General features: G+C 34.8%; 2 protein-coding genes and 1 long non-coding RNA gene across 3 annotated transcripts; 2 read left to right on the forward strand and 1 right to left on the reverse strand.

Annotated features, from left to right (window-relative positions):
* The first annotated feature begins 822 nt into the window (after positions 1-822).
* LOC111312937 (uncharacterized) lies at positions 823-2,680 on the forward strand. Its single transcript, XR_002692988.2, has 2 exons — positions 823-1,303; positions 2,445-2,680. It is a non-coding gene; the product is annotated as an uncharacterized LOC111312937 (long non-coding RNA).
* A 2,651-nt stretch (positions 2,681-5,331) lies between these two features.
* On the reverse strand, positions 5,332-11,289 carry CUC3 (NAC (No Apical Meristem) domain transcriptional regulator superfamily protein). The gene is made up of 3 exons (XM_022913710.2): positions 8,461-11,289; positions 7,264-7,538; positions 5,332-6,665 (listed from the first exon to the last, which is right to left on the reverse strand). The coding sequence occupies exons 1-3, from the start codon at positions 8,660-8,662 to the stop codon at positions 5,943-5,945; spliced, it is 1,200 nt and encodes a 399-aa protein (XP_022769445.1). The 5' UTR covers positions 8,663-11,289; the 3' UTR covers positions 5,332-5,942.
* A 2,618-nt stretch (positions 11,290-13,907) lies between these two features.
* Positions 13,908-15,075, forward strand: LOC111310874 (cysteine protease XCP2-like). Its single transcript, XM_089749416.1, has 4 exons — positions 13,908-13,956; positions 14,431-14,609; positions 14,747-14,777; positions 14,876-15,075. The coding sequence occupies exons 1-4, from the start codon at positions 13,908-13,910 to the stop codon at positions 15,073-15,075; spliced, it is 459 nt and encodes a 152-aa protein (XP_089605542.1).
* The last annotated feature ends 302 nt before the right edge of the window (positions 15,076-15,377 follow it).

A 15,377-nucleotide genomic window follows, 5' to 3' on the forward strand; every position in this document is an offset into this window, starting at 1 on the left:
CTTGTCCAAAGAGGAAGAACGTAGGTTAGGAATACAAAGTAGGAATTATTAAGACTATCAGTTACAAAGCAAGATAAAATGCACATGCCACGTGGGGGCATGTTACCCAGTTGCTTCTTTTTTTTTTTTTTTTTTTGCAAAAATTACTTCATCCGTGAACGTGATCCCACCTCTGTGCGTCTGTGCAAGGCCATGTGCCAAGCCAATCCATCATCCCCTTCTTCCCGGCCCTCTCCTAATTTTGTCCAAGACATTTTATACATATACGTGGCTGGCTGTGGGAGATATCATGATGACCAGTTTTGGAATTTAATGGATATTTCATTTGATTCTTCCTTCCCTGCTCTAATTGAACTAACTTTTATTGAAAAATAATAAGGCATACACAGCCACATACAATTAACTTATATATATATATAAATGTTAGTTATCAACTTTAGTACGTACAGCAACTTAATTAATATTCAACAATTAATGACATATATAAATATGCTACTCATCAGTATGTTAATTTTTGCATCACCTATTTCCTTCTCTTGGGCTATGCTATTGCTATTGATTTTGCTTTTGCTTTTGCTTTTCCTTTTCCTATACCTATAGCTATAGCTAACTACAAATTATAAATACAATATTTAAATATTAATTAATTAAGAATAATATATATATATATATATATTAAGCGAATAAAAGTGATTTAAGGAACACATTAATTATATATATTTGTTTATTTCCTTGGAAACTCCAGATAATATTGATATTTGATTTGTCCCCAAAATTAAAAAAATAAAAATAAAAAAGTGATTTTTGTTTTTAGACATATAAAAAATAAATAAATAAAATCAATCTGACAATCAACCATTTGGGCCGAACACAGTGGCCAGCCCAACAAGTCATCAAATACTAAACCATCTTACTATATTAAGTATTCCAATCCAATATTCAATGCAGGCCGCCTGTTAGGCTAAGCTACAAAGCCCAAGAAGGTGGCCTCGGCCCTCTCCCCCTCTCTCTTTCTCTCTCCCTCATATATATTATATGTTTTATTTATTTAGATTTAGACCAGAGTTCGGAGTTTAGTCATAGGCGGTTGGTAAGATTCAGAATATCAAGCATCGGGGAAGAAGAGAAAAAAGAAATGGCCTTGATGAGGGGACAGCCTTTGGTGACAAAGCTAGCAGCTTTGTCCAAGTACGTGCTGCTACCGGCTACCATGGTTGCTGCCCTTATTCACTCTCCTCCCAACTACGCTTCTTCCAAGAAGGACAAATCCCCCACTTAATTTCTCTCTTTCGATTTTCTCCTGGTTCGTCTCTTTCTTTCTTTCTTTCTTTTCTTTTCTTTTCTTTTTTTTTTTATCTGTAGGAAGACAAAGGGTTAAATCAGCTTTGGTTAGGGTTTTGTATTATTACCTGCGTTTCGGTTACTAATTACTACTAGCATTGTTCATCATGTCCTCCCTACCTTTTAATTATTGTCAGAAATGGATCTGATTGTGATTTGATAGGAATTTTTATTCTCCTTACTGCTGCAATTCAATTTGCATATAGCCTTTTCCAGTCTTTTAGCCTTTTAAGAAGTTGGATTCCATAAGTCAGGAAAGGCAAAGTCATCAACTGTGGCTTCCATCCGTGTTGTTGATCACCTGCTTCTAATCTGAAATCTGTAGCCAGCTTTTATAATAGTCAGTGACCATCCAAGAGAGTTATAGTGTACAACTGCATTGACAAGATTGATTTTCCCTGCCTCTTTACTTTTGGTTCACTATTGTTTGGTATGTCATCCTGTCCATCCATGAGGCTTTAATCCGTTTCCTTAGGCATTTAGATAGTCATACATTTCTGCTCCAGCTTGTAGAGCAATAGCTCTTCTCCTTCAAAGACTCTGATATGCCCTATACTATAACACATGTATGCCAGATAACAAATAATAACTGATTTTTTTTTTTTTATGTTTTGTGTATTTCCTCAACTAGGTTTATCAGTACCTTCTAGTAATCTACTTGGTTAAATCATGCAGCAATCCAATTCGCATGCTTCCCTCCACTGATAATTGGATAGGCAGTTTTTAAGATTCTATGAACTATATTTCTTTATACATTGACAACTCATTTTAGCAATGGTTCAATGCATTCATTTCTTTGATTGTTGATGCTTTTAGCCAAATTTGTCTTCTCCTCCCGTGCAACAAGTGTGAGGGTATGAACTAGTAATTATTTGCAAAAGGCTATTTCAGTGAATGTTGGAAATTCGTATTAGCATAATTGTTTTAATAACCAACTTAATGTTTTGATACAGCTTAAAGTTCCATTGGGAGGAAAATTTTGAAGCATGAAGTTTTACTTTTTGCAGGAATACACTTTTAGTTCTTGAATGCTGAGGAACACATGCTGGTTTAAGGAATACACTTTTGGATGCTTTCTAACCATTACTTATTTTTTTTATCAGGGCTATGTGCCTATTTTCAATAATGGGATTTCTTCAAGATTTCAGCATATTGTTTCTAGGTATGTAGAGAGTTGATTGCTTGCCTTCAAAGAACTTTTGAGTTACAATCTTCTCAGACCGTAAAAAAAAAAGAAGGACATTATGCAATGAATATGAAATTGGCCCATTAATTACGCTGTTGAATAATTTGGATTAATATGTTGTTAAATGATCATCAATGCTCTCTATTTTTCTAATTAAGCTTGCCTCAGATTGTTGGGCCCACTTGAACCTAGAAATGTTATAATATGGTCACTTGCAGCTAGAAATTTGGTGGATTAATTGTGTCCCATTGTTACTATTTATTGGGGTGAGAGAGTGAAGGAAATTAGTAAATGTGGTTTCTAGTTTTACCAGCTTTGCATCAATATGAGCTCAGTTGTGAACTGGGTGTGAACAAATTTATAGCAGTTGCATGATTTTGAGTTTAGCTAAGCCTTTGAGACCTGGAGTCAATCCCGAGTAAGTCTTTATAGATAATGTGTTGTCTTCTTAGCTGTGCTTCTCAACCTAGATAGACCATTATTTCGTAACGTAAAACTCTTTACTTTCTGTCTTTGGTCATGTGTTTGGTATATTATGGTGTTTTTATATATCAGGGTCTTGAATTAGTGATGAGTAGCAATAAGCTTGAAATAGTTAAGCAGCTAGCTTGAACTTATTTCTGAGATATTTTAAAGTTTCAATAGTACGATGTTTAACATTGAGTTTCCCAAAGATGATCCTCTCAGTTTTATTATGGTGCCATCTAAAGTTCATTTTGATTTGAATGTCGCTGTCCACTTAAAACATGATAGAATAGTGCAGAAAATAAGTAGTAGGAAAGAAATTTGTATAGTCTCAGGCATCTTTGAGGTTGGACTTTAGACTATAGATTTTGTTGTAGCAGTAAGGCCAAAATTCCTTGATCTTTTTTCTTTTATACTATGTTTGAATTGAGGGGAAGGGAAGGGAAGGGAAGGGAAGGGAAGGGAAGGAAAGGAAAGGAAAGGAAAATAAAGGAAAGTAGTGGAAATAGAAAAACCTTTTCTTTGTTTGGATAAACTTTTAATTTAAATGAAAGAAAAGAGGTGAAAACTCAATAACCTTTGGTTTTCCTTGTAATCTTCACTTTTTTAATATCCCAATTTGAAGGAAAAGCTAAGGAAAGAAAAATTGAAAAATTTTATTTTTATAAAAAGACTATTATATCCATCTTTTTATTAATATTAAAAACCTAATTAAAAAAACCTAACCATATTACAATTTTCTTATAATATTTTCAGAGGCATCTCTTTTTTCAAATAAGTTTCACATGTCTCTTCCAATATAAAATTTTTTTATAATTTTTTGATGATTTGATTTTGATGAATGATTGAACATGAATAGACATATTTTTTGTGTTTATGAGATGTAATATTTTTATCTGATTGCATTTTTTATATTTAATAGCTTTTACATGAATACATTGCCAAAGTGATAGTGTATTGAAATTTTGGCAATGGCTAAAAAATCTATCAATGCATGTTTAGAAATTATCTTTTGGTTTCACATGATTAAAAATCATTGATATAGTAGCAATTGTGAGGTCAACAAGATAGTAAACATATCATGGTCTAGGACTATTTTAAAATTACAGGTAATGAAATGTTATAATTGAAAAAAATTATTATAATGAATCATTTTTTTTTAACTCTTTATCTAAATAATAGGTATTAGAATTCTTTTTTTTTTTTTTATTAATTTTAATTATCCAAATAAGAAGTATGTTGGTTTAAGGTGTGAAATAAAAAGCTCTAGAGGGAAGTGCTTAGTTGGTCGTTTGGCCTTGCTTCTAGAACTATACTCCAAGAAGTTTAAATACAAACATGGTTTAGGAAAATTAGGTAAGTGAGACGCTTTTGTTTTTTTTTTGGGGGGGGGGGGGGGGGGGAGGGGTTGAAAGAGAGATGAAAAGCTAAAGCACCGAAGTGAACTTTTGAATAAAATATATCAAGATAAACACAATTTAATACTAAATTATTTGAGTGGAGAAAATATAGCTTCCGCTGGTGGCATTATTGATTTTCACTGAACAATGTCTAGTTGGGTCAAAAAAGGTTCTGTAATTGAAATTGTTAGTATTAGTAAATACGCTCAAAGTGAGAGTGTCGATGCGGCTCCAAAGATTTCGCAAATAATGGTGGCTGGCCATCATGAATTCAATGGCAACCCCGCTTTAGAGGAACATGTCCCAGTGGTAGGCTTAACCCAGAAAATAGCCGAGGATGGTTGTCCTTTTGTTCGTTCCAAGCCTTATCATATAAAGTGGCAATGCCTGGGGCTGGATCAGACTCTGTTTTCCATAAAGGTCTATACATAGAAAAGTGAGTTCTTTGGGTAAAGTCGATCGACATAGGCAAGAATCCAGACCCTGATTTCGATGTCTCGACGCCGTACCTGTTTTGTCACTACTCTTTGGCGAAGATGGTGCAATGATGAGTTTGGAGATATTCAGTATGCTCAACTTCATGGCCATTCATTGTCATGACTCTTATTGAACGACATTGGTCTCCATCTCAATGATGGTGAAATTAGTAGTTTATTAAAATGTATGCTTGCTTAGTAAATCAAACCAAAAAAGGGAAATTTTCAAACGTCTATTGTTCAAAAAGTATTACGTTGAATAGCCGTTAGGTTTCAGCAAATCTCAATCCGCTTTATTTTCTTTCCTTGCAGCAGAGGAAAAGAGTAAAAAACTAATGTACATGGACAGAGACAAGTCAAGGAGTAGAGAGAATCTATGTGTGGCATGATTATTGCCGAACTAATTGATGATGACATTGTAATCCAATAATGACTTTATTAATGATACATAATAAATGCTTTCCTGGATCGGGATATCCCTGTCTAAACCCCTTGTCTCCCTACGCGAAGCCCCTTCTAACTTAGGTACAAGTCTGGTCACGCATGCAAGGCCCGAAGGAAATTAATTAAGGAAGGGAAAGGGCACCCTACCCCATCATCAAATCAATCATACTTATTGGTGACGTCAAATATTGTAAACGCCTGTAATAAAATCATCCGTGGCGTCACATCAAACTAAAACTTTCGCTGCTCACTGGCCCTTTTTGGCCTTCTTTTCCATTTCCATGCTCTCTCACCTCACACTCCATCCCAATGTTTCATGGCTTTTGCTGAAAATTTTAAAGAGAAGAAATACTTAAAAGGAGTAGGAAGTTCCGTAATATATCAAATACAGATACAAATACAAATGGTAACACAATCGGTTGCTATGTCTTTAATTTGCTGAAGGATTTTCTCCAATCCTAGAAAGATACATGAATGGATTGCCTTTGGAGTTTGGGTAGAAGTAAGCCACTCATTTTACATTTTACCCCAAGAGCACATACAGTTAAAGATTCTATATATAAATAAATACTACGTATACGGAAAATATATAGTCATCATCGAAATAGGGTCCTACCAATACAAGATCTTTTAACAATCTAGCGGCCAAGAATCTCCAGAGGTTCTGATGGGAGGATCCAACGTCATCTGAACGCTGGCCCTATTGAAAGCAATTGAAGTGGACATGTCATGGACGGAAGTGTCCCCAGCAGTAACACCTTCAGAGAACCCCAACACACTATAATCCATCTCAAAAAACAAGGGATTTTGGCATGGGCTTGGATGAATCCTGTCCATCCAGTTCAAGGTGGCACCAGGCAGTTGGAAATGGGAAAAGTTAGAATCTGCCTTGCACTGTTTGGGAATAGCGGCTTGTTCCTTCAAAATGCAATCTTGTTGCGAGAGGAGGGACTTGAAGAGCACCGATGCTGATGGGTCGTTGTTTGTGTTTGTGACACTAGCGTTCTTGTTCGTTGTGCTAGTAATAGTGGAAGTGATTATGGTGGCCGTGGGAGTGGTTGAAAGGGAGGGTTGGAACCCATTAGCCGGAAAGAGTAGGGATTGACAGACAACTGGGTTTAGTAGGCTTTTCAGGTCATTTTCTTGGCGGTGAATAAGAAAAGGGTTCTGGGCCTGCATTGGAGTTTGAGATTGAGATTCTAATAAAAAGGGTGTTGGACCTGTTGGTGTTTCAAGCAGCGGAGGCAAGGAAGTTGTTGGAGATGAAACTTCCAAGATATAGCGTGATCCTTGAGCAAGGGCATTTTTCTTCTCACCTGTTTTGTGAAATATTCTGCAAATCACCCATTCTTCCTGCAAAATAACCGTTGTAGAAGACGTATAAGTATTGACAAAGCGAAAAAGAATTGACTGATGTAAAGTTCTATGAAAGAAAAAGAAATAGGGTTTACAACTTTAGATCCTATAGTTGAGAGTCATGTAGACATTTCAGTGTTGCTTAGCCTTCCTTAAATTTTGTGTACAATCAGTACAGTAATTACTAGTACTAAGGATGACAAGGATACATTGTACTGACTAGACTGGTGCATAGTTATTATTATTATTAAGATAACAATGACCAAAGTAAGAAGGTGCAGAGGATTTGCTGGAATAATTTAAAAAAAAAAAAAAAAAAGCCAGCTGCTGCTGGCAGCCATGGCAGTGGGTGAAATCAAGCCAATCACATCAAAAACTACCCCGGTGGTTAATAATAAGGTGAAAATGGTCAAGTCGGCATGCACACCACACCACTGCAGAGTTTGGTGTTATAAACTGCCAGCAGTTAAAATGTGCAGTGTAATAAGTCAACCCAGAAAGCGACAAAAGAGGAGGGAGGGGTTGGGGTGTGTTGCAGGGTATAGAGCTAGCTTGATTCCCACGGAGCACGTGTGGAGGGTGTGGGGCCCATTACCTTGCACGTGTGGCGGTAGTAGAAGTCACCGTCCAAACGGTACTCATGCATGACCCACTTGGTCTTCTCGCCACGGGGGGCTCTGCCCTTGTAGAATACAAGGGTTTTTTTCATGCCAAGAAGGGCTCCACTTGAGGCACTGTACACTTCCCTATCTTTGCCTGTGGCTTTCCAGTACCCAGCTCCGGTGGCCCTATTTGTTCTCAGTCCAGTTGGGTATTTCCTGTCCCTCAGGCTGAAGAAGTACCACTCCCTTTCCCCCATTTTGGCCACATCTGATCAATCAAAATCTCATTTGTTAATTACTATTACTGCTGCTACTACTGCTACTACTATTTCCCAGCAAGAAAATTAAAGATACAATTATTCAATAATCCTCTCCAAGTCCCACTGTCTCTCAGATAAACATTTATTAGATGAATGATATCTTGCCAGAAATTTATGCTGTTAGAGCTTTTACAGGAATTTTTCTAACCAAAAATACATGGTGTGGAATGGCTCAAAGGGAATGTGTGTACCATACTCAAGTGCTTGACAATGACGAGGTCTTCAAACTTTCCAAGGAAAAATATATTTTTTTAGATAAAAACAATGCAATAAGTGGAGAGATAAGCTACGTGTCTCCAACATTTTGTTGAAATTAAGTGTTGTAAGCTAGGTAGGGCTCTTCCGTCTAAAATGAGTATGCAGAATCATTCCTGCAAATATACTTACTAAACACAATTCAAATCGAGCTTTACCACAGAGCTCTTGGTCTATTTTAAAATTCAAGACTCAGGCTCTGCCATAACCCATAATTGACTGTACTTTTTCAGAAACTCTTTTAAGACCCAGAACCAGGATACAGCTGCAGGAACATTAAGGCATATAAATGAAGATCATAGGTCACTCTAATTTGTAAACTACAGCTTAACTAGTCTACATTGTTGTCTTAACTCGACTCCACTCAGAAAGAAAGCGGCATTAATTTTATGTATTTATCTTGATAAAGAAAGGAAAAACAAAAAGAGTATCTTCACAGCTGAGAGGGTGGGAAAAAAAGAAAAAGGAACACATCTGAGGAATCTACAAGCATGTCGAGCCAGCAACATGCTAGAGAATGCCATGATATAAAGCAGATAGAGAATATTCTCACAGATATTTTCATATAATTATACTGTTAATTATGACTTTGGCGAGAAGCAAGCATATATATACCCGGAAGCTGCCAAGGTTCACATCTGTTAAGATCAACCTCAGCAATCTCCACTCCGCAGAAGCTTCCATTAAATACCTTTGAAGCCAAATAAAAAGTTATCAGTTCTTCATCAGTGGGATGAAATCTAAACCCCGGCGGCAAACCCTGCTCGTTTGCTTCTTCCCCAGTAAGTTCGCTTAAAAGTTCTTCCACTGCTAACATCTTCTCACACAGCTGTAGTGTTTGTCTCGCAATGAGAAATAAGAAAGGGAGGGTAGGATTTGTAACAAAAGGGTACTAGTGATTGTTGTGGCCCAAAAAAAAGGTACTTGTGATTAAATTGTGAATGAATGGGTAGCAAGGGTTAGTAAAATGCAATATATGAAGAGAAGCACTAAAAACTCTAAAACCAAAGAAGAGAAGCCATTTGAGGAGGTTTGGTTTGGGTTCTTTAAAAGGCAGCAAGGGGCCTATATACAAAAGCGCATCTGAAAGGCTTCCAAAACAGGGAAAGAAATTTAAAGTCGTTTTTCGGAAAAACAAGAGAGATTCAGATGTAGTGGTAATAGAGAGGATAGTAGATGCAAAGTTGGTTGCAGAGGGCAGAGATTTATGCGTGCGTTTGTGAGCATATTGAGAGAGAGAAAAGGAGAGATGAGTCAGGTTCTCAGAGATGGATAAGACGAGGGTAGCTTAGCTCACATAACAGTGAGATCATCATGAATTAATTCTTTTTTTTATACAAATAATAATATAATATTAGTTTAGTTGTACAACAAGATTACCAAATCTACGACACCGGGGTAGTTTTTTTCTTTTCTCTTCTTTTAACCTCTTTTTTGGATATATGTAATAAAAATTTTATGTTTCCACACCTTTGCCATTGCCAATTGATGCAGACTGTCCTTCTCCACTGTTAAGTGGGAAAGCTTGCAGATCCACTTTCAAGTTTTAAAGCTCTCTTTCCGAGTCTGTCATATCCTTGGTAATGGCATATGTTGTGTTCCGTTAAGCGAAGTCTTTTGCTTTTACGCTTGGCTGTGTTAAAGTAACGGCAGGTTAAAGTAAAGAAATTTGTTTCTTATCTCATCTTTGCAACAACAGGCGGAAGACAGTCATCGTGCAGATCAAAATAAAAATACTACTACGACTAGTGGTTTGATGAATTAATTTATACAAATAACCCAAGCTCTATTTTTTATTTTGTTAAGATTAAATAAACTCAAATAAATAAATATATATATTTCGGAAGATTCATAAAAAGTTATAAAAAAACGAGATCCTCCCCAGATAACATTTATTGGTTAGCAGCTATTAAGTCAGATGAAGTGGATAAACATTATATATTATAAACCTTACTATACAGTTACGTAGATGAGATGGAGGTTCTGGGAGCCATATATGTCATCGGCAAAGGAGTAATGAACTCATGATTTAGGGGTAAGGAGCATTAATTGGGGGCAGCCCTTGAAATGTCGGCGTTGCACGTGTAGATGACCAGGTAATTAAAAGGTTGTCGTAGGCTGCCGCTCCTCTCTCTATCCTGTAGCAACCAAGCGTCTAGATCTTAGTGAGTCACCCAAGTAAAAGATAACAACAGCCAGGATTCCCTGCACGTCTATGGTAGTAGGTAGTAATAGAATAGCATTTTATTTTCTGATTACTCTCTCTCTCTGTCACACACAGATTTTTCATATTATATATAAATAAATATAGGTTATATAAGCCTATCCATCACCTTCACCTGCCGCTACCCTTAGTCCGTAGCTGTTACGGCTATTTTTTCAATATGTTTTCTTTTTCCTGTTCCTACAACTGTTAGGGCCTCTCTCTAGCTCTGATTATTGAGCACCTTTTTGCATAACGTCTGTGTATGCGCTTCCTTCCCCTCGTGGGGGGAAGAACAGGAAAACAAGGAACACAAAAAAACAAAAAAAAAGAGCACGGCCCCATTTCTACTCACGGGGCCCACAATCAAAAGGAGTGGCCCAGTGAAGTTAGCTTGACCCACCAATATAAGAGTTAAAGAGTCCATCCATACAAAATTAGAGTTTATTTATTTATTTGATGTTAGCTCGGCGCCGCTGCACCCTGCCTGTGCCTGCACAGTACAGGTGGGGTTGGAACTTGGGTGACTCAGTTTAGCTACTTAAAGAGCAATCAGGCAAAAAATTATTTGCAACGTACGGCCTTCAAAAAGTAAGCAAATGCGTTTGCTAATTTCTTCTTTCTCAGTCTTGCCTTGGTTTATAGCAATCTGTGATCTGTGCCAACATTTTTCTTGAAGGGAATATATAGTGAAGAAAGAAATAATTAAGATAGATGATGACAATGTAGGATACAATTGTAGTTTCGCCCTCATTTTTTGGGGTTGTTTCTTTGGATTGGATAGTCTTAGTATATAAAGCCTATAAAAAGATAAGATGACAATTAATAAGTGAAGGACGAGCAGCGGATAGAGAAGGACATGTCCAGGAGAAAAAGGCAACCTCATTATTATTTATTCAATTCAAGAGCGGCTCTTTTGTAGTTTTACTTTCATTTTTATCTTTTTTTTTTTTATTTTTTTATTCTCTCACTCTATATAATAATATATCATCCAATTTTTCTATATGTCAATCATGGAGCTTACTCTTTCTGCCAATGCAAGAGAGAGAAGCTAAAAACACCCGCTTTTTTTTTTCCATTTCCGTACCTTTTTTTTTTTTCATCCAATATTTGGAATTTGCAACAGATGAATTATTGAATAGTGGGGGACCTATATATGATTCTTTCTCTCTCTCTCTCTCTCTCTCTCTTTGTTATTTTTGTTTATTGTGATTCCTTAGGCAGGATGTTCGTGATGCATGCGTATCCACTGATTTTCCTCTCTTTTTTAATCATGTGGATTTACGAAAAAAAAACAAAAAAAAAAAAAAAACACTGAAATATAAACAAGTCCAAGCAGCAATAAAAGCTATTTAATTAACAACGATAATTAAAACTCTACAAGTCTGTTAGTCACCAAAAAAAAAAAAAAAAAATCTCTAAAAGTCTAAGAGTCTACCCCACCCCATCACGGTCTCTTCCTTGAGTTCCGTCCATGCTTTCTCCACTGCACCTATAATCAAAAGTAGTTAATATATATACACACACACAAAAGGAGGATCAATTTGCACATCACTTATTGCGTTTTTTGATCTGATACAAACTTCAACTTATAAAACTCAAAAGAGGGATATTAACTAAATAATAATTTTAAAAATACAAAAATAATTTTAGAAAAATATTAGTGATGCGGAAATATTTTTATAATTTAATGATAAAATATAAATTTATCACACATATTTATTTGAGTTGTTCAAATTTATCATTAATTAATAAAATTTTATTATCATACTTTAATTTTTGGGCAAACTAACCATCATATTTCAAATTTTTAATAATTAAAGAATATTGGGTAAAAGTTTTCATTAGAAGTTGTTTTACAATTCAAAATGTAATTTTGAAAACGATATTTATGGTAAAGAAAAAATAACCATGAAGCTATAATTTATTTTTTTTCTTTTTTTACTAAATATAATATTACATAAATCATAAATTTTCTTCTTTCATAATGGTATTATTTACTAAATATAATATTACATCATACGTTTTAATTGGTTTTGACTTCTTTTCTTCTCATTCTTATTTATAAATAATTTTTAACGAAATTTTTATATAATATATTTTTTAACTTGACTAAATTTATTTTAAAATTAAAAATATGATGACAAATTTGTTCTAAAATTAAAAATAAAATGATATTAATTAAAATATTAATGATAAATTTAAATTATTAACAAATGTTGATGCGCACGTGTGTAATGAAACTAAGAAAATTAAGTAAATTGGTAAAACAAAGGCAGATTTGCGTAAAGACTCCCAAAAAGCAGTCTCTTGCAGATTACACGTGGGACGTTTAGCGAATGGAAGGGCTCCTCTCTGCTCGCTTGTGGTTTTATAATTCTCAGAGATGCCTATTTCTGAAGGGCAGCTGCCAGGCCATGATAAAATACAATCCAATTAAGAACCTATTCCCAATTCCCACCCCTCCTTTCTCCGCAATTGACCAACGCCATCACCTCCGCTTTCCTTTTTGGAAGATATATAAAAACCTCTTTTAATAATAATAATAATAATAATTATTATTATTATTATTATTAGATGTGAACATATTGAGTTACTAGTAATATGTTTTAATTATAAATAATTAGGTACTAGTTTAACACTTGAAACGTTTTTTTTTTTTTTTTTTTTCCTGAATTTTTAATATTGTACCATGTAGACACTGTGATGTACGTATAATTCGTTTATCATGTTAAATATTATTTTTTTTTAGTTATGATTAGATGTATTTTGGTTATTTATAAATTTAGATGTTTATGAATTTAAAATATTTATAAACTTAATTAATTATGAATAAATGTATTTCATCTTTCAATGTTATTTAAATTTTAAATATATAAATTCATATTTATTATTAAACAATTGTGAATCAAATTTAAATAGAGTCAATTTAATTATTCACAAATTTAATCATTTATGATATTCATAAATTTAATTAATTGTTAATAAATATACTTACTATTTAATGTAATTTAAGTTTAAAATACTTATTAAATAATACTAATACACATCAGTGAAATCAACGCATTACATCTATATAGCATCGCACGAAATATCACTTAATACATATATTTTATCTAAAAATAAAAATGAGAAAATTAATATCACTCACCCACTGCAGGCTGCACATGGCACTACAAGCCTAGTCTTTAATTAATTTGCAAAAGTCTTTTTTTTTTCCTCTCTCTAAATAATAGTCTCAGTTAGAGACCTAGACTTGGACTTAGAGCTCTTATATGTCATATACACGTATATGCATTTTAACCCTAAAACCAAATTAAAAAAAAATCCAATAGCTATTCATCTAAGATAAGACAAGGTAGGTGGTCTTCAATTCCTAATAATAATGCGCGTCAAAAGTAGTTATTAGCGTTTTGTTTTATATATATATATATATATATATATGGTTGCCATGAAACCACATTAATTCATGAAATTAACTTTCTCGTTAAATAATTCAATTTGGAGTGGTTTTGTAAAAAATTTTTTTTGGAAAGTGTGTATTTATATATATTATTTCATATATCACAAATTAATAAGACAATGAAATTAATATATGTGATGGGTTGGTAAGTCGCTGCTATTTGCGTGGGATAAATTTGATTACACGCCACCTACCTTGCTAGCCAGGCTTTCAACACTTTTACCACATTCTCATTTTCTAATTGCCATTTGGTACTGAAGTTATTCACTAAAATTTTCCCTTCAATTCTCACCCCCACCAATAATGAATGGTAAAAGGAAAAAAATATAAGGGACAAGTCTTAAAAAACTAACCACTCCATTCATTATAAATTTGCTAGAAATTAAAATAATACTAATGAGTCATTCGACCTCACTTGAGGTTCAATCGAGTTGGAGTTCTGAGGGCATCAAAGATTGACCAGTAGAGTTGTCATGACATGGTGCAAATGTACATTTGAGTGCAGTATATGTGTATTAAGATAGCCAGCAGCACATGATGTCCAAGCTCATAACAACAAGATACAAATGAAATACTGTTTTAGTGTAAGTTTAAGAATATACCATATCGAATAAAAATAGTTAATCACCTATCATTAAATTGAACTATATATAAATAATATATCAAGGAATGAAGAGATCATAGACTTGGATTCAAAGCCAGCTTAATTAGTTACTCAGAATGCAGGAACATTGCTAACGACCCTACTTGGAAGCAATGCACATGAATCATAACCTATATAAATAACTATCCATGTATACTCGTTCGTCTTCAATTAATCCTCTCTATTAATCTGTTTTACCAGATTTTAGCTGAAAATAGCATTCTCCAAGGTCTCCCTTGTATCCTTTTCTTTGGGTCTCTTTGCATATATATTCAGCTTTAGCTCACGATTTTTCAATCGTGGGCTGTTTGCCAGATGATTTGACATCCATGGACAAGCTTATTGATCTATTTGACCCGTGGATGTCAAAGCATGGAAAGGTTTACGAGAGGACGTTTTGTCGTTTTGACATTTTCAAGGATAACCTAATGCACACTGATGAGACTAATAAGAAGGTCCTTAACTACTGGCTTTGACTGAATGACTTGGCGGATTTGAGCCTTGAAGAGTTCAAGAAGATGTGCCTAGAAGCAGAAGGAGAGAGACCGATGAAGAGTTTACTAATTACAGAGATGTTGTGGATTGGAGAAAGAAAGGAGCTGTTAATCGCGTCAAGAACCAAGGTTCATGCGTTTAGCATATCATACAGATGCGCACTCTCTTTAATCACAAAAAACATGCGCAAAACTGATGGTAATTAATTATGTATAATTATATGCAGGTAGTTGCTGGGTATTTTCAACTGTGGCTGCAGTGGAGGGTATAAACCAGATTGTTACCGGAAATTTGACTTCACTTTCTGATCAAGAGCCGATTGATTGTGCTACCACGTACAACAATGAGGTTTTATGGACTATGCATTTGCCTACATTGTCTCCAATGGTGGACTTCACAAGTAAGAAGACTACCAATGCGAGATGAGAAAGGTTATTACTTTGCTGCTATTACGTACGAAGCCCGTCATCAATTTGGGCCTAGGAAAGATCTAGGTCTGCAACGAATTAGCAGCCTGTTCTGATTTCAGACAGTTAGGCCATGTCCCATATATTTTGTTGATCCCTTGAGGCTTTCCAGTCTTCCTCTTCATCCTCATGTAGCCATGAGTTCTTGGATTACATAACCATCAAGAACTCATGGGGATCCAAATGGGGTTAGAAAGGCTACATGAGGATGAAGAGGAACACTGGAAAGCCTCAAGGCCTTTGAGGAATCAACAAAGTGGC

This window comes from Durio zibethinus, chromosome 1 (assembly GCF_047325235.1).
Source record: "Durio zibethinus cultivar Kanyao isolate XHJ-2024 chromosome 1, ASM4732523v1, whole genome shotgun sequence".
NCBI lineage: Eukaryota > Viridiplantae > Streptophyta > Magnoliopsida > Malvales > Malvaceae > Durio > Durio zibethinus.